Source organism: Hippoglossus stenolepis, chromosome 4, assembly GCF_022539355.2.
Source record: "Hippoglossus stenolepis isolate QCI-W04-F060 chromosome 4, HSTE1.2, whole genome shotgun sequence".
In the NCBI taxonomy this organism is placed as follows: domain Eukaryota; kingdom Metazoa; phylum Chordata; class Actinopteri; order Pleuronectiformes; family Pleuronectidae; genus Hippoglossus; species Hippoglossus stenolepis.
In genome coordinates, this window is record NC_061486.1 from 28,111,872 (window position 1) to 28,138,845 (window position 26,974).

General features: G+C 40.8%; 1 protein-coding gene across 5 annotated transcripts in view; it reads right to left on the bottom strand.

Annotated features, from left to right (window-relative positions):
* Positions 1 to 26,974, bottom strand: part of fat3a (FAT atypical cadherin 3a) — a 177,260-nt gene that overhangs the window by 36,439 nt on the left and 113,847 nt on the right. For 3 of the 5 annotated variants that reach the window (XM_035153813.2, XM_035153810.2, XM_035153808.2), the window contains exons 5-16: positions 25,517 to 25,831; positions 25,157 to 25,367; positions 23,390 to 23,458; positions 18,170 to 18,309; positions 13,517 to 13,792; positions 11,935 to 12,145; positions 9,081 to 11,809; positions 7,599 to 8,970; positions 3,423 to 3,619; positions 3,117 to 3,270; positions 2,604 to 2,837; positions 1,352 to 1,744 (exon numbers count right to left, since the gene is read on the bottom strand). In XM_035153813.2, the coding sequence (XP_035009704.1) occupies positions 1,352 to 1,744; positions 2,604 to 2,837; positions 3,117 to 3,270; positions 3,423 to 3,619; positions 7,599 to 8,970; positions 9,081 to 11,809; positions 11,935 to 12,145; positions 13,517 to 13,792; positions 18,170 to 18,309; positions 23,390 to 23,458; positions 25,157 to 25,367; positions 25,517 to 25,831 (6,301 nt within the window). The remainder of the gene's footprint in view (positions 1 to 1,351; positions 1,745 to 2,603; positions 2,838 to 3,116; positions 3,271 to 3,422; positions 3,620 to 7,598; positions 8,971 to 9,080; positions 11,810 to 11,934; positions 12,146 to 13,516; positions 13,793 to 18,169; positions 18,310 to 23,389; positions 23,459 to 25,156; positions 25,368 to 25,516; positions 25,832 to 26,974) is intronic. The other 2 variants (XM_047339510.1, XM_035153811.2) reach the window with 1 other exon arrangement.

Sequence of the window (26,974 nt, forward strand, 5' to 3'; positions counted from 1 at the left end):
TCACGTTTTCCCACATGAATCAGACTATGGCTTTGTTTTTCATAAGGACCGTGCTGTGTGCACGTTATGTTTTGAAAATGTTGTGTGACGAACGTCCAGTTAAGCACCACTTTGAGACAAAGCACGAAAGAAGTTTCAAGGATCAGGCAGACAAGGGAGAATCAATCAAACGTGCAGTGTCCAGGTATGGGAAGCAAACTCTCTCAAAGTCTTTGAACCAAGCTTTTGCAATTCTGAATATGAGTGGGGTTGGTGGGGTTAATGACAAACTTATTATTGCAATCATAATGAGATAAACATGTTTCTTGTGTTCTATATATAGCCAATATGGATGGAATAAAATGACATGTCTGTTGGAAATATCAATGTGGTTCAATAATAAAACTTAATATAACATTTTTTTGATATGGCACACTAATTCACAAGAAAATTTTACATTGGCACTTATTGTCAAAAAGGTTGCCGACCACTGGTGTAGAGGCTATAATCAGAGTTTGTCCTTTTAAGCCTTAAGTGCAGCACACAAGTCTAAACTGAATGAATGTCAAATCAGTGTGGAGAGAACTGTCATAGACCACTGTTGTAGTCTGATTTATGAATTGAAAACCTTATTTTGTAAATTACAGCACACTTGTAATAACAGTAACAATAATACTTTTTAAAGCACCTTCTAAATAAAAAGAGAGTTCATATTTGATTAGTTCATAACTGATGAAAAAGCAGCCATGTGCAGTAATATAGGAAATTGTTGATGTGATACATTGAAATACATCAGGATGCATCATTGTTTCCTTTGTTGTTGTCTGCTCTTGTGATAAACCAGAAGAACCAAAGAAGACCATTGTCTCTGTGTGAACTGTTGAGTATTTAACAATTGCGTGAGTGTGAGGGTAATAAAATAAATTAAGTAAGTCAGATGTTCTACTATATTCAACTTTTTGTTTTAAAACATTTGTTTTTATAAATAATTATGATAATTGCCCTTTTTCTCATGCTCCTGCCCCCCCAAAATGTCTGTGCATGTCACTGCTCATTGTGGTAGTTTTAGAAAGGAAAGAAATGGAGAATAACACAGCATCACAGTGAAAGTGACCTAAGGAACGTGATCAGTGATAGTACTATAACTATAACTGACGTTCCATGCGGAATATGGCTAACCAGTTGAGCCCCTGAACCCCTGAGATACCTGTGTCAATGGAGCTCATTTGTCAGTGGGCAACGTACTTCATTCCCCACTGGACAGCTTGGAGTGTTCATGTGTACAACAATACAACAGGAACTTGTTAAAATGTGAATGAAGAGTGAATAAAATGATGGATGACTAGTGAAGAAATGTGCTTAGCACTCTCACCAGTCAGTGGGTGGATGTGGAACCTCCCGTGCTCGTTGCCTGATCGGATACTGTAAGTGATCTCAGCATTGGTTCCGATGTCCTTGCTTGCAGCATAAACTCTCAGAACTTCAGTGCCCACTGGCACATCCTCCAGCACTGTTGCCATCTGGTCACGGCGCTCAAAAACAGGCGGGTTGTCATTGATGTCAAGCACGGTGATCGTCACATTGACCAATGAAGAGAGAGGCAGCGGTGAACCCTGGTCTGAAGCAAGGACTGTTATCTGATAAGCTGACTGGACCTCACGGTCGAGAACCCGTTCCAGGACAACAATGCCTGAGGATTTATCGATGGAGAAGGAGCCTCCAGCAGAGTCAACCAGGGAATAGGCCACCATCCGGCCTGGACCTGCTGCAGAGCCACAGGAAGAGTGCCAGAAGAACAGCAGGGGTTTAAAGGCATCAGAATGTTTGACACAAATACCTGATATCATTGACCTCTGTCTCCCTATAATGGTTTCTGAAAAATGTTTTGAATAGTTTGACAATCACATCTCATTTGCAGAAATTGGTCAGAGGAGGCAGGGGTTTTGAGGACTTTTACGGTAAAGCTTGTGTTTTTCATTCATTACATAGCTTCTTATGTCACTTTCCAAGCCTAATTATGTTTTAGGAGCTGGTGCTTTGTTATCAACATTGTGTTTTTTCCCAGTTTGACATTCTATATTGTTACCCAAGTCATATTTCATCTGCGTTTGTTTGTGTGTTTGTCAGTTTGTTATATAACAGAAAAACTACTGGACTGTTTCCCACAAAACTTAATGGAGGCATTTGTTATGGGTCAGGGAAGAACCTGGTGCTGATCAAGCATTGCGTTTTCATTTTTTAACATTGCGAGTATGTCAAAGTCTTTGTTGATTTCTTTGAGAATCATTAATGGATCTTGATGAAAAAATTGTGGCATGTTTAGGGGACTGATATCAAAGACTGTATCCAATTTGGTGCAGCTCCAAATAAAAATATGTATCGAATAAATGTACGTGTAAAACTACTTGGCGGATTACCAGAAAACTTCGATAAAAATCTGTATATAATGAATTTAAATGTGGTTTCATAACGAGACTGTTGGGCAAAGGTTTGCCATTGTAGTGGAAGATTGCATTTACTGAATTAAGGTTTTTTTTACAAATAAAATAGTGTATCGTTTCAATCATGACCTGAAGTAGTGGTGATAATGGCAGTAATTTCAACAATACTTATAGTTGCATCACCTTCATCAGGGTCAATAGCCTGGATACGGGTGAGCAGGGCTTTGTTGGCAGTGTCTTCATAGATGCTGGCTGTGTAATGTGGCATGGTGAAGATTGGGGGGTTGTCGTTCACATCAGTCACTACCAGCTGCACCTTAGAACGACACCATTTTCCACCACCATCAGTTGCCTGGGCAACCAGGCGATAGCTGGGCGTCATCTCATGGTCCAGAGTCACAGATGACTTGAGCTCACCTGGTCAGATGATAAATGACATGTGAAGCATTGAGAGATGGAAGTAAAGAGTTGGACATGACAATGTGTCACACAAGTTTTAAAGTATCCACACAAATAAATGTATGTTTAACTGTGTAAGCAGAGCGATAAGATGGAGATAGGATATCGTTTCTCTCCTGCATCTCACTCAATACTGGACTGATCATTGTAAAAAATTATGAGTTTAGTTTAAAAAAAAGTTCCACAAAGAGAAATGTAATTTTTAAGTGTGCTTTCAAAGTGAGACTTTATCCATACCAGTGTCTTGGTTCATGCTAAAATCCTGGGAGCCAGGACCATGTAAGGAGTACTGGACCCATCCACTGATGCCCACATCCGCATCTGTAGCTCCAACCCTCAGCAGCACACTGTTGACTGGGAGGTCCTCTGGAAAGGAAGCAGTGTACACAACCTAGACACACACACACACACACACGAAATAAAGAGAGGCAGTGTATGGAATAAAATGTTAATAAACAGTTAATAAATAGACAAACAATGTATCTAACAATATCTGCCAATTGCAAAAGACTTAAACCATTATCATATGGTTTTATTCCTCACCTGGTCACAGACGGGGCTGTTGTCATTCGTGTCTATCACTGTAATTTCCAAGGTTGCCTGGGAAACAAAAAGTCCGTCGCTTGCAGTGACATTGATGATGTAGAGGTTGCGCTCCTCCCTGTCCAGCAGTCCCTTCACATACATCTTCCATTCACCCTGAACCAGGCCCAGCGCAAACACGCCCCGATAGTTTCCACCTTAACATAAAGACAGATATCCAGGTCAGCGAACATTTTTTGACATGTAAGCTGACATGGAGTTTGAAAGTGATAACAATTTGTATCACAAAATAAGTTTAAATGTCACATCGCATCACACCACAATCAATCAATCAATCAAATTTTATTTGTATAGCCCATATTCACAAATCACAATTTGTCTCATAGGGTTTTAACAAGGTGTGACATCCTCTGTTCTTAACCCTCAACAAGAGTAAGGAAAAACTACTAAAAAACCCACAAGACAAGTGGCGTTCCATTGTACTTTTTATAGTAGCAGCTTGGAAATCTTTTGTTTGTCTGAAACGCAATCGGGAAATTGCAAGTCAGACATTTCCAACTTCCGAATACGAAACGTAGCATATGGGACATAAACTGTTATGGATGTTGCATGATGCCTACTTGGGGAATGGCCAAGTACCATAATTACGGAGGTGTTCATTTGTCAAGTCCTAAATTTACATTAAACAATTACATTAATCATTTAGATACTGCTCAAAAAAAATTAAGGGAACAATTAAATCACAAATCAGATCTTGATGAACTAATATTCAAGTTAAACTTCGTTACTGATGTACATTGTATAATTTGCTGAGAACAAATGTGGTAAAAACGGTCACCAAAATCCTCAACCCATTAAGGGCTGGATTCAAAACCACTCTGAAAATCATAGGCTGATCCAACTTGCATGAATTTCCTCACTGCATCACTGGGCTCCTGGACAGACTGTGGCGGTTCTTGGCGGCGTCGAATACACCGATACTTAACGTCCCATAGCTGCTCAATTGGATTTAGTTCAGGGGAACGTGAGGGTCAGTCAGTTTCATCCTGGTACCTAACAGCAGTCAGGGTACTGTTGGCTAGGACATGGAGGTCTGTTAGACCCTTCAAGGATATGCCTCCCCAGACTATCAGTGACCCACCGCCAAACCGATCATGCTGGATGATGTTACAGGCAGCATAACGTTCACCACGTCATCTCCAGACTCTTTCATGCCTGTCACATGCTCAGTGTGAACTGCTCTCATCTGTGAAGAGAACAGGGGGCCAGTGGGGAACCTGCTAATTCTGGTGTTCTCTGGCGATTGCCAATCGAGCTGAACGGTGCTGGGCTGTGAGCACAGGTCCCACTAGAGAACGTCCAGCCCTCATGACACCCTCATGGAGTCTGTTTCTGACAGTTTGGTCAGAAACATGCACACCATTAGCCCTCTGGAGGTCATTTTGTAGGGCTCTGGGAGTGGTCCTGCAGCTGGGTTGATGCCCTTCTACAGCCGTGTCCAGCTCTCCTTGTGTAACAGTCGGTTTCCTGGTATCTCCTCCATGCTCTTGAGCATGTGCAACCTGATTGGGCTGTCCACCACATGCAAAACCATCACCTTTTTGAGGGTTGTCTTGCTTTTGCCTCTCCATTGCACCTGTATTCACTTTGCTCTTGGAATGTGCACTGAATAATTGTAAATACATTTCTGTCTAAATGTTTTATAAAAAGTAACAGTTTTTTTTCTTGGACCACTGCACTAATGAGAGTTACAAAAAAAAACACAAGACAAAATAAATGTGTAACCAGGGTGGGGAAAATCAATGTTGCAGCAAAATGGACAAAAGTTGGACCATAATATTGTGGATTTATGAGATTGCTACGAGACTGGCTGCAAGAAGCACATTCTTCCAGCCCTCCATCTTGAGGCAGCCCTGTCTCTCAGAGTGATGGCTGGAGGTAGAAACAACCCGTAGCATAAACAGAACATGACAATAAATCACTATAATGTAAATAATGGGACAAACACACACGCACACACACCATAACTTCAGAGGACATTACAGTTGCAAGGTAAATTGAATGGAAATATAATGTCTTAATTTAGGATTAGGATATAGACCTAAACTGGCAAATATATTTTTTTAGAAGTATTGCTTAAATCTTGTGTTTTTTCACTGTAAGTAGAAGTTTTTGTCATCACACAAAGTTATAGAAACATGTATTATTTATTTTCAATGGTTTCTGTGTCAAATGTTTGTGGAACAATTTTTTTTTTTTATCATAAATACAGAAAATATATGATTTTCATCATTTTTTGTGTGGATGCATGCTCCATCATTTCTTCATAGTTTGACAACTCTATTGCAATTGTCTAGCATTACTGTTGGTGTGTTAATGTGGGCATTGATGGAATTGAACCTTATATTTAAACGGCTGTCAGGCTGCTGTGGAACTGCTCTCAAACACAGTACTTTCACACAGGACAAGTCACTGTGCATTTATTAATAGACTGATACTGTAGCATTAGCTGTGGTTGTGGCTCTGAGTCCAGAGAGTTTAGTACTAGTGCAGTGCCCATTCTAAACAGTTTGGAATGGGCTGTTTGCTTGGCCTCTGGTAATTTCAGTTGCAGCTTTTTTTCTTAAACTGTAAAACTGACCTGCAATAACTGAGGCTTGGCAAGTAAAGACCGGCTGTGGGAGTCAGGCCTAAGAACCCTGTAGCCAGACAAAGAGCCATTCACCTGTTAATTTAAAGTTCAGTAAACCTTGACTCAGTACTCAGAACCTCAAACTGGAGAATCATTTGTCATCGCTGTTAAGACCACGTCCATTGTGAACACGCTCTTGTCATGATTTACCAGCCGCTGCTGCTACAGACCGCAGGTCGTCTGTTTATTCAAAGTTTATTGGTATTGATTCTTATGTCGAAATTAAACCAAATTTGACAGTGCACTTTCTTAGGCCTGTAACAATACACATGCCAAGTGGGAAACCGATCAGAAAGCCACATACAGACAAAAAGACAGACAGAGATTTTGGAATTATTAGATAGATGTGGGTTTCCAGTATAGGTCTGCAACAATCATTTGTGGACATAAAATCACTTTTTTTTAAAGTCATGTCTGCCGTTTACTCCAGCTGATGACTCATACTCATTATAATACGGTCAGGGGAAGGATTTCCTTTCCTTTCTTTCCCTCACTGCATCTCCTGTTGGCACTGTAGTCCTCTGCCACAGTCTCTTGGGGTGTCCTAACTTCATTATTACCTTATGCAGACTGCAATTCAGCCAAGTAAGTCCTTCATTTTCATCAATACAGTTTCACCATTCACCTGGCTTTCCTCTCCTCCTTTATTCCTTTTGTTCTGTTTTGGGGGAAAAAAATACCCTTGCACCTTTGCGTATAACAACTCAAACAGTTTTTCTTCTTTACTTGATTGCCATACAAAGATTTGACATTGATCTCCCTCTGATTTCCATGAGTAAACCAGACAGTACTTTAAATTATCTACTTTAAATCTATTTACAACTTCTTTCGCCTCTTGAGATCTGTAACTGTGTAAATGTTATAGGCTGCCATGAAATGTCATCTAATTTCAATACCTGTTTCTCATTTTTTTGTATACTTTTAAACCGTATCATGGCTTTAATTTAGTGTACAGTTTTTCTCCATGACTACTACATAAAATAATCAGATGCAAATCTGGCACCAAGACAGAGAGAGACACACACAATGGTTCTCAGTAATCAATGTTTGCACGCACAAGGACGAAAATACACAGCCCAGGATTTTGGTATTTTTTCCTGCTCAATTTATGTCAAACACAAAAATTCAGTGCCATTGCTAAAAATTCTATTCCTTCTATGTGCAGTTCAGGGTAGAGGATGTTCATGTACAGTATCTAACCTTCATGTAGAACACTAGGGATCCTGTCAAAGATTATCTTATTGTTGATGTTATTATTATTTCTATAACCTCAATCAAGTGATTTAGTTGCTATGACAAACATAGTAACCATAACCATGATAACCATAGTTTACCTGTCACAAAAACCTCTGCCTTTATTATACCAAAGTTGCCATCCCTAGATAAGGAAAACAGGAACTAAACATTGACATTAGATGTTAAAAAAAAGAAAACAAATCGGCCAGGGTTATGCGGTAATGATGGACATTCACAGTGGTACTCACCAGTGATGTGGTAGCTGACTTGCCGGTTAAGAGCAGAGCTGTCATCATCTCTAGTGTTCAGCACAGCTACCACCTCTCCTGGATGGTCACTCTCCTGAACTGAACTAAAGTAGTGCTGCTCCAGAAACCTGGGTGGGTTGTCATTGATGTCTGCCACTGCTACTGTCACGGTAGTGGTACTGGAAAGAGACAACGTTTCCCCAAGGTCTGAGGCCACAACTGTGAATGTGTAAGATGGATTGGTCTCATGGTCCAGGTCTTTGCATGTTGAGATCCAGCCTGTGTTGCTGTCAATACTAAAAGTGTCAACCAGTGTGTCTGAATCTCCTCCTGACTGGATTAATGCCCCAAGATTGTATGTTACCTGGCCATTTGCCCCTGAGTCTGGGTCTACTGTTTGCACTTGAATTATTTTGGTTCCAATTGACATTCCCTCCATAACTGTGGCCTCATATGAGTTAGCTTCAAAGGCTGGTTTGTTGTCATTTAGATCAAATACTTTGATTTCCACATCAACAGAAGTCACAGAATCCAGCTTAGCCTGTTGTACAGTGGTAGTGATTTTGAAGTGGTATCCTTTGATTACCTCATAGTCCAAGGGCTTATCGAGCTTGATCACACCAGTGTCCTTATTCACTACAAATACTCCATCTTGGTTGTTTTCTCCAGTCTCTCCATTAACCAAGGCAAAAGTAGCAGAGAGCAAAGCATATCCAGGAGGAGTATTGAGTCGCACCATCCCTATGGTTGACCCTATGGGAGTATCCTCTGGCACGCCAAATGAATATTGATGTTGGCTAAAGTAAGGAATTAAGGAATCTGGAGAAAGAACATGGATGTAGACAGACACTAAAGAGTGTCTGACTGGATGTCCTCCATCCACAGCTTTCACAAAAAAAGATAATACAGAGTTCCTCAAGTGACTGAAGCTGCCTTTGGTCACCATCCAACCATTGTCTGGGTCTATTTCCAAAATGTCTACCACTGGGACATGTGCCTCACTGTAAAGTGAGTATGTAACTTTGGCGTTAGTGCCATCATCAGGGTCATAGGCCTGGATCTGTGTCACCAAAAATCCTGTGGCAACATCAGATTTGACTGAAGCTCTGTACTCAGTGGCACGGAAGCGAGGTACATTATCATTATCATCCAAAAGAGTAACTTGTACTGTACAATAGGAGTCACGTCCACCAGAGTCCCGGGCTACCACTGTCAAAATGATGTTCTTGTTGGCTGGGTCCTCACGATCAAGCTTTTCTGCAGTGGTGATCTGACCATTTGCATCAATGCTGAACTGGTCCTTTCCCACATCATTAACAAAGGAATAAATGAAGTGACCGAACACTCCGGGATCTGCATCTGTGGCCTTAACCTGGAATTAAAATGCATTTGTCAATACAGTTAAAAGTATTTTATCATTTCAGTAATATAGTATCAATATTACTCCTGAAAAAAATTAGAATGAATTCCAACAGCACTTACCTGTATAACTTTGGTTCCTACTGCAGCATTCTCTCTTAACTCCGCCTCATACACATTGTGTCCAAACACTGGACTGTACAGGTTGGCTCCCAACATCTTAATATGAACCTGTGCAGTGCTGGTGAATACCCCATCAGACACTGAAACATTGAGACTGTATGCAGGCTCCATTCTTTGCTTCCGGTGACTAGACAAGGTGAGGATTCCTGTCTTTTTGTCCATCACAAAGTTCATCCTTTCATTTCCTGACAAAATGCTGTAATCCAGTTTTTCACAATCTGAGCTGTCAGCGTCTGAGGCCTGGACACAGGCTACAAAATGGCCCCTTGGTGCTAACTCATTCACATATGCCTCATAGAGTAACTGATTGAAAAGTGGTGGATTATCATTCACATCATTTACTAAAACTGTGACAGATACTTCACTACTAAGTGGTGGGAAGCCATTATCAGTGGCCCTGACAATGAAGTCATACTTCTGGAGTAGTTCATGATCTAGCATACGTGCTGTGAGGATTAATCCACTGCTACTATCAATGTGAAAGTAATCTGTGCTGTTATGTGCATCTGAGAAGATCTGGTAGCGGACAACATTGTTCTTCTCTGAGTCTTTATCAGTGGCAATAACTTGAAGGGCTGGGGTTCCAATCATGGCTGTCTCAGACAAAACTACCCTGTAGGACATTTTCTGGAAGATAGGCGGATTATCATTAACATCCTGGACAATCACATCAACATCGACCTCTGCACGGGCACCAGTTAGATAGTCTGTGGCTCTGATGGTCAGGTGGTAAGATGATGCTGCTTCATAGTCCAAACAGTGGATGACACTTATGACTCCAGTGTCAAAACCAATGTCAAACTGAAGAGATGGATCTCCATCAACAATAGTGTAGATGATGTTTTGACCTTCAGGACTAGTGGCATTGATGCCCATGATAGGTGTGTGCAAAACTACATCCTCATTAACAGAAACAGAATAAAATGATCTGTCAAAGACAGGCATTGCCTTGTTGACTACAGTGATGGGGAACTCTATAGTAGATGAGAGAGGTGGATAACCACCATCTCTGGCATATATCACCATCTGGTATTCCACAATAGACAGGTCGGATTCAAAGGCTCTCTTAAGGCTGAGAACACCTGTCTGTTGGTTGATCTCAAAGTGATCATGGTCATCCTGAAGATAGTAAGATATCTCTCCATTAATCCCTTTGTCACCGTCTACTGCCATGACCCTGAAAACAGGTGATCCTGGCTCAGCTTCTACTTGAACAGCTGCATAATAAGGAAGTCCAACAAACATAGGAGTATTATCATTTATGTCCTCAACTTGGACTCTAACCATAACTCTAGCCACATGCAGATGGTCATATTCCCTTCTTGCCTCAACAACCAGTTCATAAAACTCTTGCTCTTCACGGTCAAAGGGTATTCCTGTGGTTTGGATCACACCAGAAGTCGGACGAATTTTAAAGCGTGTACCAGAATTCAATAAGGTGTACTTCAAAGGTTCATTTAGACGGTTTCCCACGGCATTAACCACAGCAACTTGGGTGATGTTTGACACATTCTCCTGAATAGAGGAAGAGTAAAGACTATGGGTGAAGCTGAGGCCAGAATCCAGAGCTTCTTGGACAAGAATAGTCACCAAAGCCATGCTGGAGAATTTACCATCTGAAACTTTGACACTAAAGCGGAAATGTTCTTTGGTGAAGTTATTGTTTTTGACAATGATGACTCCACTTGAAGGTTTAATGTCAAAGTAATCCAGTACATCATCAGTCAGAGAGTAGGTAAGCTCTGCGAGAACACCTTTATCAGGGTCTACAGCTGAAACCTGCAAAGCTTCTACTCCCACAAAGGTGGGAAGTAGCAGGACTGTTTCATAGGCATTCTGGGTGAAACGAGGCGGTGAATCATTCGTGTCAATCACTTGTATTGTAACTTCAGTTGGACTGTCTGCTGTCAACTGTGGCCTACCGTTATCCCTCACATGGACATGGAAGTAAAAATTGGAAAATGTCTCATGGTCTAGATTAGCAATTGTTCTAATGGAGCCAGTCCCTGAGTCTACTGTGAAGAACATTTTTGCTGTATCCTCAACAATCTGGTAGACTAGCAGAGCATTTTGGTTGCGGTCAGCATCTGTGGCCTTTATTACGAGAGGTGAGTCATCTGAGTCCCATACCACACTGTTCACTGGTGCTGCCTCGCTGATGCTACCACGATAATGGAGCAGCTGGAATACTGGCGGGTTGTCATTTTCATCCACGACCTGAATTAACAGAGTAGCATTGGAGGCCATGCCAGCCATGTTGGTGGCCCGGACTATCAGAGTATAAGATGCTGTGGTCTCAAAGTCTAGAGGCCTTTGAATAGTAATCACTCCACTGTATTGATTAATCTGAAAAACACGGTCTTTGTTACCTTGCTTGATGTCATAAGTTAGGGTGGACTGGCTTACAGCACTGACTGTAGTTACAGAGGTCCCAATCACTGCATTTTCTGTGATTTCAGCTTGGTACTCAGGCTGAGGGAACTTTGGGCCAGCATTGTCAGAGAGGGTGACAGCAATACGCACAATAGTGGTGGTGGATAGGGGAGGGGAGCCATTGTCAGTGACTCTGACAGTGAGAACATAATGGCCTATGCTGGACAAATCCAGGTCATGTGCAACAGTGATGATACCCAAAACTGACTCAATATTGAATGCATTTCCAGTGTTCCCTGTGGGAAAATAAACAACAGAGATTAAAAAAAATGTATCACTGTGGTAGACATTTTAAGGACAGTTACCTAAAGAACACTTACAACTTACAAGAACGGGTAGGCTAGTTGTCAGAGATGCCTACCTGCTTCAATGGAGTAGTGTAGCTCTGCATTCTCTCCTTTGTCTTTGTCAAGAGCAGTGACCTGGACCACACCTGATCCCACTGCTGCTGACTCATAAACTTGGCCTTCATATAAAGCACTAGTAAAGATGGGTACATGGTCATTTATATCTTCCACCTCTATTAGCACACGAGCCAGGTTCTTTCTGTAGGGGAACTCTTGGTCCTTTACCTGTAGTACACAAAAAACAACAAGAAAAAAGCAATTATTCATGGTCATTATAATCAGTATAATTAGATTATCATTCAAATGCAAAATCTAAAAGTGACATCATAAAGTATAACAGACAAAAACTAAATTCTAAATGGCATCAGACCAGACCATTCACTGTCCTCTGGCATATATATTTCCCCTAATTTCAGTAGTTTACCAATAGATGCATAATCAGTTCAAAAAGTCCCTTTTCTTGATGAGGTGTAGAGACTGGTTTGCTGTACAGTGTAATTATCTGAATTGCTAAGTGATTAGTTCATGAATAGAATGAGAGCACAGATTCAACAAATTGGACTTAGGAATACAACCCTGAATTTATTCAAATTGAATTGATTAATTAATATCCACAAACACTTCTTTTGTTCTGACCACTCCAGATCAATTCTATAGAAACAACAACAATAATATTATTAATAATAATAATACTAAGAGTATAACAACTGCAGAGTGTTCTCACACTGCACATATTTTGTGTACACTGTATATATTATTTCTGCCATTTATATTTTTTGTATTTTTTATACATCCTTGCATTTACAAGTATTGCATGTTTATGGGGGCTGTGGCTGAGGGGTAGAGCAGTCGGCCTCCAACCAGAAGGCCGGCGGCTCGATTGCGGTCTTCCCCATCTGCATGCCGAAGTGTCCTTGCGCAAGATACTGAACCCCGAATGGCCCCTCATAGAAAAAAGTACTGTACTATAGAGTGCTTTGAATGGTCATCAAGACTATAAGAGTGCTATATAAATACAGACCATTCACCTACTATTACTTTACTTTACAGTACAGTACTGGTTAATATGTCTTTTTTTATTCTCTTTGACTCTCTTCCCCCTTTCATTTTAAATGAAAAAGAAATAGATGTAATATCACTGCTTTAAACAGAATTAAACTAGCAAAAATTCGCTCAGCTTTGAAACCATTGTAATTGAGCTGCATTCTTCTTTTTAGTGCAAAAATGTTAAAACCTTCTATTGCCAATATTTCATCTTTTGGGTATTTGGGGTTTGACAAATATCATGTCAATTGATTATTACCCGCTATATGTATACACACAAACTGTTAGCGATATATCCCTTTAACACCTCAATTATTTGAATGCTTTTAACCAGTCCGGAAACCATCAACAGGATGAACAACCAAAGGGAGTGAATGAACTTAATACAACACTGTAACTTTATTGGACGACAATATAGGCCAGACTGGACCCTGTAAATGTAAACTGAGGCAGTGAAAGAGTCACAACTGTTGGCACAAGATCCTAAATATAAGGCATTGGCAGACACTGACTTAAATTTAGTGGTGCATACAGGACCAAAGCAAGTCTTACAACAACAGTGAGGATGTGCTGGGCGCAGGCCTCATGATCCAGCCTCTGAGCAGTGTAGATGGTGCCCACGGTAGGGTGGATGCGGAACAGACGCATGCTGCTGGGGTCGATGGAGCTCTGTAGTGAGTAGGTCAGCCGGTGGTGCTCGTCACGGTCAGATGCCAAAACCTGGACCACCTCAGAGTCTGGTGGTGTATCTTCAGAAATAGTGACATCATAGGTTGATTGGGAGAAGATGGGAGCATTGTCATTGTTGTCCATGACAATGATGTGAACCTAGAATATGAGGGGCATTGACAAAGAAAAGAGAACAGAAGAATAAATGATGTGACATGATAAACTGAGTGCATAGTAGTTTGTCATATTTTCAGTTTGAGCTCTTTACATATAGATATTTTGAACAACACCAAATATTGGCATCATAACATTTCCTACAAAACATATTTGCAAGCACAGATTAGTTGTATTTGAACATATTTTGTAGGAAGCAGGATTAGCAATTCAGTTAGGACAAGTTGAGGGAGTTTCAAATCCATTAAATTCTCAGTCATTATTATGCCAGAAACAATCACTGTACAGTACAATGATGTCGCAGAAGACAATAGGATTTGGCTTTCTGTCTTTAGTTTCTGCTTTTGTTAAATCACTACTTTCATAATAGCCCAGTTTGACCAAGTCCTGGCTGTATCAGCACCCTTGAGGGCTCAGGCATTTCATTACCATAGTGACAAAGAGTAATTGTACACAACTAATTTTCCCATTTTGAAAACTGGTCTATACACTCACAAAGACAAAGGACATTTCTGTGCTTTTATGTTCAACTTTACTGTTCATATCTGTGAATGGCAAACTTTTGTGTTATTGGAATTGTGTAACAGAATATAGGTTAAACAAAAATTAACAAGACTGAATGCACGTCTTTGGGCCCACTGCAGCGAAGTCATGCAAGGTGTTGGATGAGGTGTGTGTCATGACTCATGGGAAGTTCCTGAGTCACAGATGACTGGTATGGAATCCCAGCATGAGTCAGGACAAAACAGGGGGAAAGGCAGAGATAGACAGGTAGTGAGGCAGACAGAAAGGCAGGAAATCAGAAAAAGTAAGTGTAGATTTAATTCAAATCAATTCAATTTTATTTTATTTGTATAGCGCCAAATCATACTACTACTATACACAGAGAAAATAGAAAAAATGAAATCTGATCAATCACCGACTTTAGCAATATACCTGCTTAATGCTAAAACAACACATTGGTATCAGGGCAAGTATGGCAGGATGCCAACCATGGTTCACATAAGAGGCCAGGACAGGAAGCCAGAGGCATCAGGATGCAAGCTGCTGCTCTGGTGAGGAGCTAAGCAGGTGGAAAAGAGGTCAGGATTTTGTGCAGTCTTGCTGGTTACAGAAAGTGGACCGCCCGGAAGATGAGGCTGATGGGCAGGGTAGAGGGGTATAACATATAGAGAGAATTTCTGCCATAAAATGTACAGCGTGTTTTTTTTATTTTTGCTCAGTGTCGTATTTTATCCATAGACTTGGACATAGACTCTGGGTCCAGAAGTGAAGCCAATGCGAATGGCTGCATTATCGCGAAAGACAAGCAGAGACTATACTAATTGCACAAAGTAGTCGAAGTCTGTGACTCTACTTCTCACTTGATTTATAACATCAGCAAACATTTTCATACAGAGTAAATGGACTCAAAATAGCCTCTAGTTTTAAGTTTTCTTCAATATAGCACAATGTTCAATTTGTCAATATGGTTCCATGCGCCGTGAGCATTGGAGCATGGATACTGTGTAATTGAAAGCTAGTACTGCCCAATGGGGGAAGGTCACAGGTGTAAGTGCGGCTACAGCTAGTGTCCTTAAACTCTGTCAGGATCAACCCCTCTCCTTCAAACATGGTTCCGCCTGGTTTCAAAAAAACAAAATAGCAATGGCCAAAATTCGAAATAGCAGATCACAAACCACTGAACAGCTCTCCATAACACTAGGGATGTCATGCTCTGTATAACTATGTAACTTTCGGGGGCGGCTGGGCTGAGGGGTAGAGTGGTTGTCCTACAACCACAAGTTCGGCGATTCGATCCTCCCCACACTTCCCCATCTGCATGCCGAAGTGTCCCTGGGCAAGATACTGAACCCCTCAATTGCCCCTCATAGATGTTGAATGCACTAATTAGAAGTCGCTTTGGATAAAAGCCAAATGACATGTAATGTAATGTATCTGGTTTTAGTATTTTTCCCTCTAGTGGTTTTTTGTGAGTGATGCACTTTTCTTTCATTTCAACTCTGTTGTTTTTGTCATGTGACACATCCAGGTCAGAGATAACATCAGGAAATCCTTTAGCTGACAAGTTACACATGCCCTGAGTACAGCTCCAGCCACCTAATCCTTTCCATCTTTCATTCACATTACTTGTAAGTCAATTTAAAGTTTACAGTTAATTATGATAACACACAGGTGGTGTGTGGTATTTGTATGTTGTAGATTTTTATTTACATACTTTTGTTGAGCATTTATTGTGTTATTTAAATAGCATTAGGTAATTATTATTATCTATTACAACAGTATGGAATCTTCCACTTTACTCCAGTGTCTGACTTTTTCCAGTGTCTCAACAGCCTTTCTTTTAGTTTTTGGCTCCATTCGGAGAAAAAAAAAAATTAGAAATCAAACTCAAACCATCTGTCTGACACCAATCATAATTTCATATTTTTTTTATTTATGTCTTAATTTCTTCATGATATTTCTGATGCAATATTTACTAAAGCTCCTGACCTGTGCACTGCACTCACCACATGGCTGGCGCAGTGCACGACAAAGAGGATGTACAGGTGTGCGTAATAAAATAACATCATTCTCACTGACAGGAGATTGCTGACTGGGGATGCTGTGAAAATAGGAGCCAGATTATAAACCAGTTGTCCTTTATCTACAATCTGACTATTGCTCTCAGTGAAAGATTATTTCCCTATATGGGACCCACTGTTTACTGACGAGGTGAGGAGCTGCATGGATTTAAAACTTCCTGTAAAAAAAAGTAACTCTTGCAGTTGACCCATAACATACCAAGTCAGCATTTTGGTAAAATGACAGGACTATCTCTTTGTGTGTAACAAAGGGGTTATTGTTATTAGTTCAGTTTAAACTTGAACTTTACTACTACCTCTATCAATTTTTAAGTGAACAGCGACATATAACATGATTTATGTCTGAGGAGATCTGAATTCATTCAGTTCACTGAACATCGACACTAGATTTGCGAGGTCAGGAGCCAGGAGGAGGCTACAATGCTCTATAATCCAATGTGGCCATTTGGAGCAGGAAGGAATGCTTTGCCCTTTAGACACAGCTCCAAAGCACATTTTATGACCTGATTCATAGGACCTCTTGCTGAAATGACCCAATATTCTTGAGCAACTGAGGACAGTAGGGCAGACAGTGGATGCATATGTAGTTTTGCTTACACTGTATATCTGCTATATAGTCGCTGTGGCCCTAAATTGTAGGTTGCTCACAGCAATCTACCAAGATAATAGTGAGTATAACATGAATGATCAAAATAAAAAAACACATTTGACACATCGCAGGCTTTATATGGCCAGATTTATTCAACACTTAAACTGGACTGGAATGTATAAGCAATGTATAATGCAGCTATTATTGTGAATGTTATGCTTGACATATTTTTGTAGGCAAGCCCTTACATCAACATACTGCAACTACTACTGTTACTACTGCTAGTACTAGTAGTACTAGCTGTACTACTGACAGCATGTGATAGACAGCAGAGTGGGAGCCATCATGACAGAGAGATAAGTGAGGATGTGATGAATCCATGTTACTATATGTGACCGGATACAGACTGCATAAATGACCCTGTCAATGACCAATGTCCCTGTTCACTATGTTTTATTTAGTTTACAATCTCCAGAGTTTTTCCTGCAAGCCCCCTCGTAAAATGACCGAATGAGCCCATGTAAGAATACAGCAGGAACATTTTGAAGACATTCAGGATTTGTAAAAGACAGTAGTTCTCCCTTGAATCAAACCTCAAAGTGGTCTCATCCCTGAAGATGACCTTTGTGATTTGGTCAGTACATCTGACTTTACTGTTCAGTTTTTCGTAATTAACTTTTCCATGCTCAGATGGTGAAGGATGTGTATCATTTCTACTGAAAGGCAAGAGAACTACTCTTTCTACATTATCTGTTTAGAGGAATCCTTGTATCTAATATTTTTGAATAAGGGGGACTAGATCATACCATAAATTGGAATGGCTAAAACTGAGTTAAAATATTTATTTTGACATAAAAAGAATTATGATGTGGCACCACAGTTACAACATATTGGCTGTAGGTCTCAACCGGCTTTTGTGGGTGGCGTTTGCATGTTCTCCTCTTCCTGGAGTGGGTGGTTTTTTCCACTTACTCCTGTTTCTTCCCACAGTGCAATGGTTAACTTACAAGTCTAAATTGTCAATATGTGTGAATGTGTAGAATGATTGTTTTTCTGTCCCTGAGTGGCAGTCCTATGACTGACTGGTAACCTGTTTACCCAACCTCTCCCCCAAAGCATGTACAGTTGTAAGGTACAAGTCTAACACACCAAACAATGAAAGGCTGGTAAGTAACGGTAACGTGGTACCTGTGTGTATGCAATGTTGGTGCCATCTGTGGCTTGCACTGTCAGGTTGAAGAAGGAGCGCTGCTCAGCATCCAGAGGCTTGGCGATGATAATAGTGCCCACAGACTTCTCCACATCAAATACACTGTCGCTGTTCCCACCTGCTCCACAGGAGGAAGGTTAGACAAGAGGAGGGAGAGGCATATTGTCAAACAGAGTGTCAATCATATAGATACACCCAGAACACACACCAGTAATGATGAATATATTAAAACACTTTCGCACCAGACTGTTTATTTATGGACCAATTGTTTACAGTCATGTCCTGAAACATCCAGATATTTTGTAAGTATGCCATATACGAGTTCCTCACAGGAACTAGAAGAAGATTACTCCTGTCTAAGCTTCTCTGCATTGGCTCCCTGTAAAATTCAGACTAGAATTATGTGTCTGTCACATCCCCTCCGCCTTTCATCCCAAAAAAAACAAAATATAAATCTTAAATATTATCTTAAATAAGAAATTCTGAATAGAAATTCAAAATCCTGCTCCTCACATACAAAGCTATTAACAATCAAGCCCCTTCCTCTACAGCAATACTAGAGTCAGTAAGAGCAGAAGAGGAGGTAAAGCTCTATCCCTCTCTTTTCTCTCTCTCATATCCTGCAGGCATCTCTGAATCCAGAGCTGAAGGATCCAGATTTGACACAACTCAATAACATTAACAATTATTATCATTAGTAACTGGTGATGCTATCATTAATAACATTATTACATCCAAAAATATCACTTGATTATTTTCATTTTAACAACCAGTCTGACAGAGATAAAATATGATGGTTACACACACACACACACACACACACACACACACACACACACACACACACACACAGTCAAAAGACCACAGAAACAGTGAAGCATAAGCACAGGCCATGCAAGCACACAAAAAACATTCAGTGCGTGTGTTCCAATTACTGTCTGCACTGCATGCATGCTGATTTGATTTGAAACATATAGGAATCACAGGTTCAAGATCTCTCGCTGTAATTTACTACAAAATAGATGATGTCATTAGGCCACATGGCCCCGCGGCTGTGGCTCAGGTCGTCCTCTTACAGGAAGGTCGGTGGTTCGACCCCTTTGCCGAAGTGTCCTTGGGCAAGATACTGAACCCTAAATTGCCCCCTTCTAGTAGAGAAAGTGCTGCACATAGATGCACAGTATGCATGTGTAAAATGTTTTGAGTAGTCATCAGGACTAGAAAAGTGCTATATAAGTAAAGACTGTTTACCATTTACTGATGATGTTGATTTCACAAGGCAGAAAGGGAGCTGGAACTAACCATTTTTTTGTTGTTGACCTCTCCAACCAAAGTTTCAGCACTATGTAGGAAGAGGTAAAGCTGTGATGTTCCATCAGGCCTTAATTCTCATCTCAGCACCCATAAAGTGAATTAAAAACTGAATTTAGTCAGAGCTGGACTGTTTGTGTTTGTGTGTAGCAGACTCATAAGGATTGGTGGCTTCTCTGTTTCGTTAATCTATGATCCCAGCTCGACAGCTCATAGCCCCTCCTGTTACCACACACCACGTAAGTGTGTGTGCCCAACAATATGTACCTTTATGTCAGTTCAGTGACAGGTCGAAAAAATTATTTTAACTGCAGCCTTTTCTTAATAACTCCACTAGGGAACACAACTTTATTTTGAACTCAAAATTAAAATATTACATGTGACATGAAAGAATACATGAAAATATCAACAAAATGTTCCAAAAGATAATCTCCAATGCAACTAATCTCTGCTCTCCTCAGCTCGGTAAATATATATGACTGACCTATACAGAGCTGTATGAAGAATTAATTCAGCCTAAGAAGCTAAATTTGACAAACGGTGACCTACTTGATTGACAGCGGCAAAAAAGAAAACCTAACCATGATAGAAATCATCTCAGGCTGTTAAACCGTACTTCTCAGGGGATGGTAATGATTTCCAGTTCCAGGTCCAGTGGGGACTACTGACTTCTTTACAGAAGTCAGTCAGATGGACTGAAACTGCTTCATCTATTTAAGTACACAGCCATTAAAACATTTTTAACAGAACTAATAAATATTCAGAGAGGGCAGAATTTTAAGTTGACCTTGGAGTGAGGCAAGCACTCATCAGCACGACACTTTTTAGACATTTACAGATATATAATACGAGGCAAGTGACTGAGTACTGTCATCTGGGCTGTGCTTGTGTATACCAAAAAATATTAATGACCAAATGAAGACAGTAAAGGCACTAAACCATTCTGTGATTAACGCAGCGTCAAACCCCATCCAACCTGAACATACACACTAAAGGCCTTTACATTCAATTTATTTTAGTTTTGTGCAATTAATTTGCACATTATTAATGTTTTTTGAATCTGTCCCCAATTAATGCAAGCTTTCACATTAGTGTAAGAAATTTGCAGAGTGGTATTACGACTTTTATTTTTTAGACCAAGGTAGATTTTTCCAAGGTTTTCCTTCTGACATGTACACATCTAACCACTCAGAATGTGTGTTGTTGATGATGTCACATACTGAAGCACTCTGATATCATGTTTATTTGTCTATTTATGCCATATACTATGATGTAGCCTAATAGGATCAAGCAACAGGCAACCCAACTCTTGTTGAAGAAAATTAATGAACTAAATGTGGAAAGCTGGGACTGTTTACTAACAAACACAACCTTCCTAAAATTAATTAAATAAATTCTCATGAAAAATTATCTTGGTGCACCAGTTCTTCACACTGTCGAATGGAGGTACTGTAATTTTCCTAAAGCTGGTGTGGTACAGTTTAAACTATTAAACCAGTGAAACTCACTAAGTTATCCTCTCTTTGTCAATACCCAGGTATTTCATCTTTTTTCAGATATCATTGCTTGATGTTGATTCCATCTTTCGTTTATGCTGTGCAATTTTTTCCATATAAGTTATTCACTTAATCTCGTCGCACTTAACGTGACTATTCAGGCACGTCTAAATCGCCTCTGAATTATTCTCTATTTCGTGAAGTTTAGTTGATGTGCAAAGGCCTTTAGCCCATAAAGAAGTAGAGGGATGGGCAAGATTCTTGCTGAGGCTGGAAAAAGCTTCTGCTCTGCTGATGCCAAATTACAGAGAAAGAAAACCCACAAAGTAGGGGAGACGAAAAAAAACTAACTCTGCTCTGTTCTAAAACAGTTTCCTACGTCTGTCTCACCACAGAACATGCTGGTGTCTCACCTAACCAACATTAGTAACATGAAGCAGAGAGACAAACAAAAATATTTTTTGGATGTCCGAAGTTCTAGGAGATTTTTATCAAACCAAAAACTTCCCATGACTTCTTATGACATTAACATATATTTATTTTTGCCAGTATGTGTGTTCTGATAGCTTATTATCCTGGAAAAACTTGTTTTCAATTAGAATTAGAAGTTTAAATTTGAGTTATTTGCCTGTGTGTCAGCATGTAGCTAATTGTGTAAACTGACAAACAAAGCTAGCATGCATAATGGATCTGGAGAAATCTCTGGATTATATGGAGCCAAAGCCATGGCACATATGGGAAAGACTGTCATCTGAATCTTAATTCAATCTCTCATTCTACATTTCTTTCCTTGGTCTTTCGGGGCAATTTGGGGTTGAGCATCTTCCCCAAGGACACTTTGAAATGCAGACTGGTGGTGCCAGGGATCGAACCACTGACCTTCTGGTTTGTGGATGACCCTCTACCTCCTGATCCACAGCTATATAAGAATGGTGTGACCCAAAGCCACAGCTGTTAAAAGTGTCCAAATATACAATTTAAATTAACCCTGTGTTCCATGGTTATATAAAGACTTAATAATGCGCACATACAATTTGTGTGGAGGTTTATGTGGGTATATACACTGTATATTTTAGTTGCAGAATGTGGGTGTGTATGGATTCTGTAGACCAGACTGAGGCTGTCTGTGATCTCGTCAGATCTCCGCTCTCTGCGAATGTGTGTGAGTCTGTCTCGCTCAGCCTGCTGGGTGGGGCACGAGCAGCTCAAGCTATAAATGGATCACTGGTTTGTGTTTAGAGGATGTGGTGTGAGCATGCATATGGTCTGTGTGTATTTTGCAATATACGTGTGTGTGTGTGTGTGTGTGTAGAAAGTACTCTTTTCTATCACACAGAGGCTCCAGCTTCTCTACTCATCCATCTATACTGTTTTTTGTTTCTAAGGTAAACTGCTGAGCCTCTCTCTACACCACCTCTGAGAGACACACCTCACACTTCATCCTCTGTAGTATCCAGTTTTACATTTTTTTCGACTCTGGTGCAATTTTCACACACATTCCAAGTTGGTGTGCATTAAAATGAATGGATAGCTCAGCATCATGCAACTAATGTCTCTTGTGAGGTTAGGGTCACACGCCAGCCTTTCTTTGCTTCTTCAACATACAAGATATAAGTCTATGAACTCCTCATACAGTTTCTTTGCTTGTTTTCTCTTCTCTTTGTCTCTGTCACTCCTCTACCATGTCTCACTTGCCTTTTTATATTCACACTGTTTACATTTTGTGAGGGATTTTATTAACATGCTGGATGCTAATTGCTGTCTGCTGCCCTTGAAGGAATGATTTGGGGACTGGTGTTTTTGCTGGAAGTGGGGGGTGATAAAGGTTATGTTATGCTTCTTCAGTTCCAAACCAGCTGCCCAACAGTCAGATAGATCCATTAGTGTAGCTAATAGGTCAGTGAGTAGTGGAACATTTCCGTGCATTTGTGAACCTGCCTTTATATTGTTGCTACATGAAGGCATGCATAGATTCCATAAGGAATGTGTGCACAGGTGTTGCTAACAGCAGGTCATTAGATAGGCTGTCACCCAAGTGACCCGAGGGTTGTTGACATGGGAGTAGATAAAAAGGTTGTGAAACATTTTTACTAAAGTTTCATCCCTTCAATTAACCATGGCTGCAATGTAGTCCATTAACGTGAAACACACACACACACACACACACACGCACACACACACACACACACACAGACACACACAGACACATTGTGTGATTTAATCCACCCATCCAACCAAGTGATCATAGGAATATATCAGCAGCACGGATAATTAGCACAGGGGTGGACGATGAGCACCAACAGAAGAGACAAGGTAAAAGAAATAAAGGAAAAAAATAGGCAGTGGAAAGAAGATAGCAAAGAGAATTAGTGGAAGTTGGAAGTGAGATACCTTCTGATGAACAGTTCCTGCCACAAGCGCTCTGCAGAATATAGAACATCTCACGAAAAGACCTGGGACCTTCCAGGCAAGAAGCATTGAGGAGAGAGAGGAGAGAGAATGTGAGACAGGAGGGAGAGACAGGCTCTAGAAGAACATCAAGAGGATGACATGATAAGCAAGGAAATGAGGAGACGGACTGACAAGACAGGTAGAGACACAACTGCCTCCGATGAGCTGAATCTTCCTCAAATTATTTTACTTTGAACCCAGTCTACCGAAAATACATGTCACTTTATGGAACACTTTTTTGTCAGAGGGAAATTGTTAGTCGTCTTGGTTTTGTGCTTCTACACTGATTCATGGGTTTTCACCACACTGATGCTGATATTTGTTTCTAACAGACATCCTCCCTGAACTCTAACATAAAAAAAAAATAACAGTCCCAAAATTTGTATTATTTCGGGCTGTTTCATATCAACTCTTTTGATAAGGCTGTTTTTTGTAAAGCCTTTGCACACACACACACACACACACATATATATATGCTACGTCATTTGACTCTTGTACTGCAGTAATGCTATATTGTTAAAAGATGATGGTGACACTAATTATCCTGATGATTGTCTCGTTAATAGAAGTTAATGAAAAGTTTAAGAAAATATTTAATTATTTGAGATTGAGAGTGGCTGTAAACACAGAAAAATGGGAGAGTGTGAACAGACAGAGAGAGAAATGGTCCCAGAGATAAAGAGAAAGATAGAGGAGATGGGCGGTGCTATAGGGAGCCAAAAGCCTGAACCTTGGCTGCAATGTAGTCCATCAACGTGAAACACACACACAAAAGCACAAGCCAGAAGGTATCTCCAGCTGGATACACAATGACTGTCACTGCTCAGTGACAATAAAAGGAAAGATGGATGGTGCATTGTGGGAACCTGGTTGCTGTTTTCAATTTAGTTTGGGCTGAGTTGGAGCCCACAGTGCTTACATCACAACAAGGGAACTATCAGTGTATATGTTGTACTTTATGGCATTGAAAATTTATAGAAATGAGAATTATTAAATCACTTTTACCACTTTTACCAAAACCACTATACATAATAAATGAAAATTAAGCTTAGTGAGCTGGGCATGACATAATCTGGTTAAGCCTTTCAAGTGGGCAAAAGTGAACTTTGTAGGAATTTAAGTCTACCATACTGATTTCCTATTCATACAGGTGAACATCACACTAGCTTTACAGTGTTCTTCATGTAGCACAAGTCTGTGCCTTCTCTGAGCAGAGACTTCAAACTAAATAGGTTAATATTATTAACAAGAATAAAACTACATCTCCTGTCAAGTCAAGTGAAAAATGAGTCTCAGGATAACAAACATAAATATACTTTTATTTATATATAGGGTTATAGGGTTAGGGTTAGATGTCAAGGTAATTAAAAATCCTGCTCCTCACATACAAGGCCCTTAACAATCAAGCCCCTTCATAAATATATATCTTGTATTCAAGTTCTTTATGAAAAGCAACAGTTCTAATTGCTTCACCTCCCACACGGTATACAGACCTGGCCACTGGACAAGCGGTTGCCATGGTGACTGGGATGGGCAGAGCAAAACAGATCATGCCGCGAGGCCACAAAACCTGACCTGCACCTCATATACATATACACTGTCAGCCCCACTCACACCATGCACTGAGCCTGGGCAGACAATTGCTCAGACTACACAAAGACCTCCACTCGCTTACAGACATCGTCCTCAACTACAGGGGCATTTTACCTGTGATGTCAAACCATAAGTGGGCAGACCTCCGCTGCAGGGACACCACACCAACGATCTCTGCCACCTTATCATTTTCCATGACAGTGAAGTTGTAGAATGGCTCATCAAAGAGCAGTGGGAGAGTCAAGGGAGTAGGTCGACGGACCCACTCAATGTGCAGGCGAGCTGTAGAGGACCTCTGAGGACGCCCATTGTCTGTTGCTTTGATCTGAAGCAAAACCGCACAGAAGTTAGTCCAATGCCAATAATTTTATATTTTTTGTGGTCATATTGTCATAATATGTGGTCATAATATATTCAACTACATGTCCTAAAACATGCTAGCCAACATGCTTCATAATTGATTAGTTTTCGCACAGTTAGGATGTCGTAGCTCCCGGCAGTGAAAGCCTTGCGTGATGAAACCACTGCTGTTTTGGGGTCGATGAAGAACTTCCCATCCTCGTTGCCATCCACAATGCTGTAGGAGAGGTCGCTGTTGGGCCCCTCATCACGGTCGTAGGCAAACACCCGATAGATGGGCTCACCCTTTTTCTTCCGCTCTCTCTCTGGAAGTTTGACCTGGTAGACCTTCTCTGGAAAAGTGGGCTTGTGGTCATTTTCATCCAGGACCTGAACCATCACCCACACTGTAGTCTGTCTGGGACTAGGACCCCCATCCGACACCAACACCTGGAAGGGTGGAACAGAGTGAGAGACTCAATACACATTCAATGGCCCCCGTTCAGATCTGGCATTAACATCACATCACAATTGGACAGCTCAAAGTCAAAGTAAAACACCTCAATGCACTGCTCAGTGCACAGATGTTGATTTGTTTGTGGCAACTTCCCCAATTTCAAATCTGATCACAACATATTATTTCCAAAATAAGGCTTTTCCCTTTTTTTATGAGATTGGCTTTGGCTCAGGAGATAGAGCGGGTAATTTACCTACCAGAAGGTCTGTGGTTTGATCCCAGTCTCCCCTAATTCTTCGAGCTTGTCCTGAAGCAAGATCCTGAACCTCAAATTGCCCCTGACAGCAATGTGTGATTGATGTGTGAAACTGCTTCACGTGGAGCAGTGGTTCTCAATCTTTTTACACCATGTACCACCTTAGAAAATATTGGGCTCTCCAAGTACCACTGTTATGACCAACATTACAATCCAGTAGCATAAGCCGAACCTATTCAGCTACAGACAGTTCACTTAAAGGGGACATAGCATGCCCATTTTACCACAAGTTGATATGGTTCCTTGGGGTCTTAATGAAATGTCTGTAACATACTTTGGTCAAAATACCACAAGGATCATTTAAAACAGCACCCTTTTTACCCTGTCTAAAACAGCCCTCCACAGAGTGACCTGTTTTGAGTGCCTGTTCCTTTAAATGCTAATGAGCCAGCTCCCCCCTCCCCCCTCTCCCCCCATGATTTTAAACGATATAAATTATCAAATATGCATCCCATACTTTGTATTCCCCTTCTGTTGTCCTGGAGTTTTAATTTTCCCAATCACATAATTAAATGTCCCCTCTGCCCATCCACTACAAGCACACAAGCAGACAGACAGAGAGAGAAAGAGAGGGGGCTATGAAGACCATCATTTACCCCCGAACCCCGACATTCAACGGGTACAACAACAAGCGGAGAAAGCAGAATCGCGGGCTGACCTTATATATACAGTCTATGGGGCTGACCAGCGGAGAAATGCACGTCCCGTGTGAACAGCCAGGCGGCTGCGCGCTTGGGAACGGCGCTGCGCTGCCTCGCAGCCTCGCTGCGTCCGGTGTTAACCCGGCGTAACGAGTGTGGGGGGGCGGGGGGGATGAGTG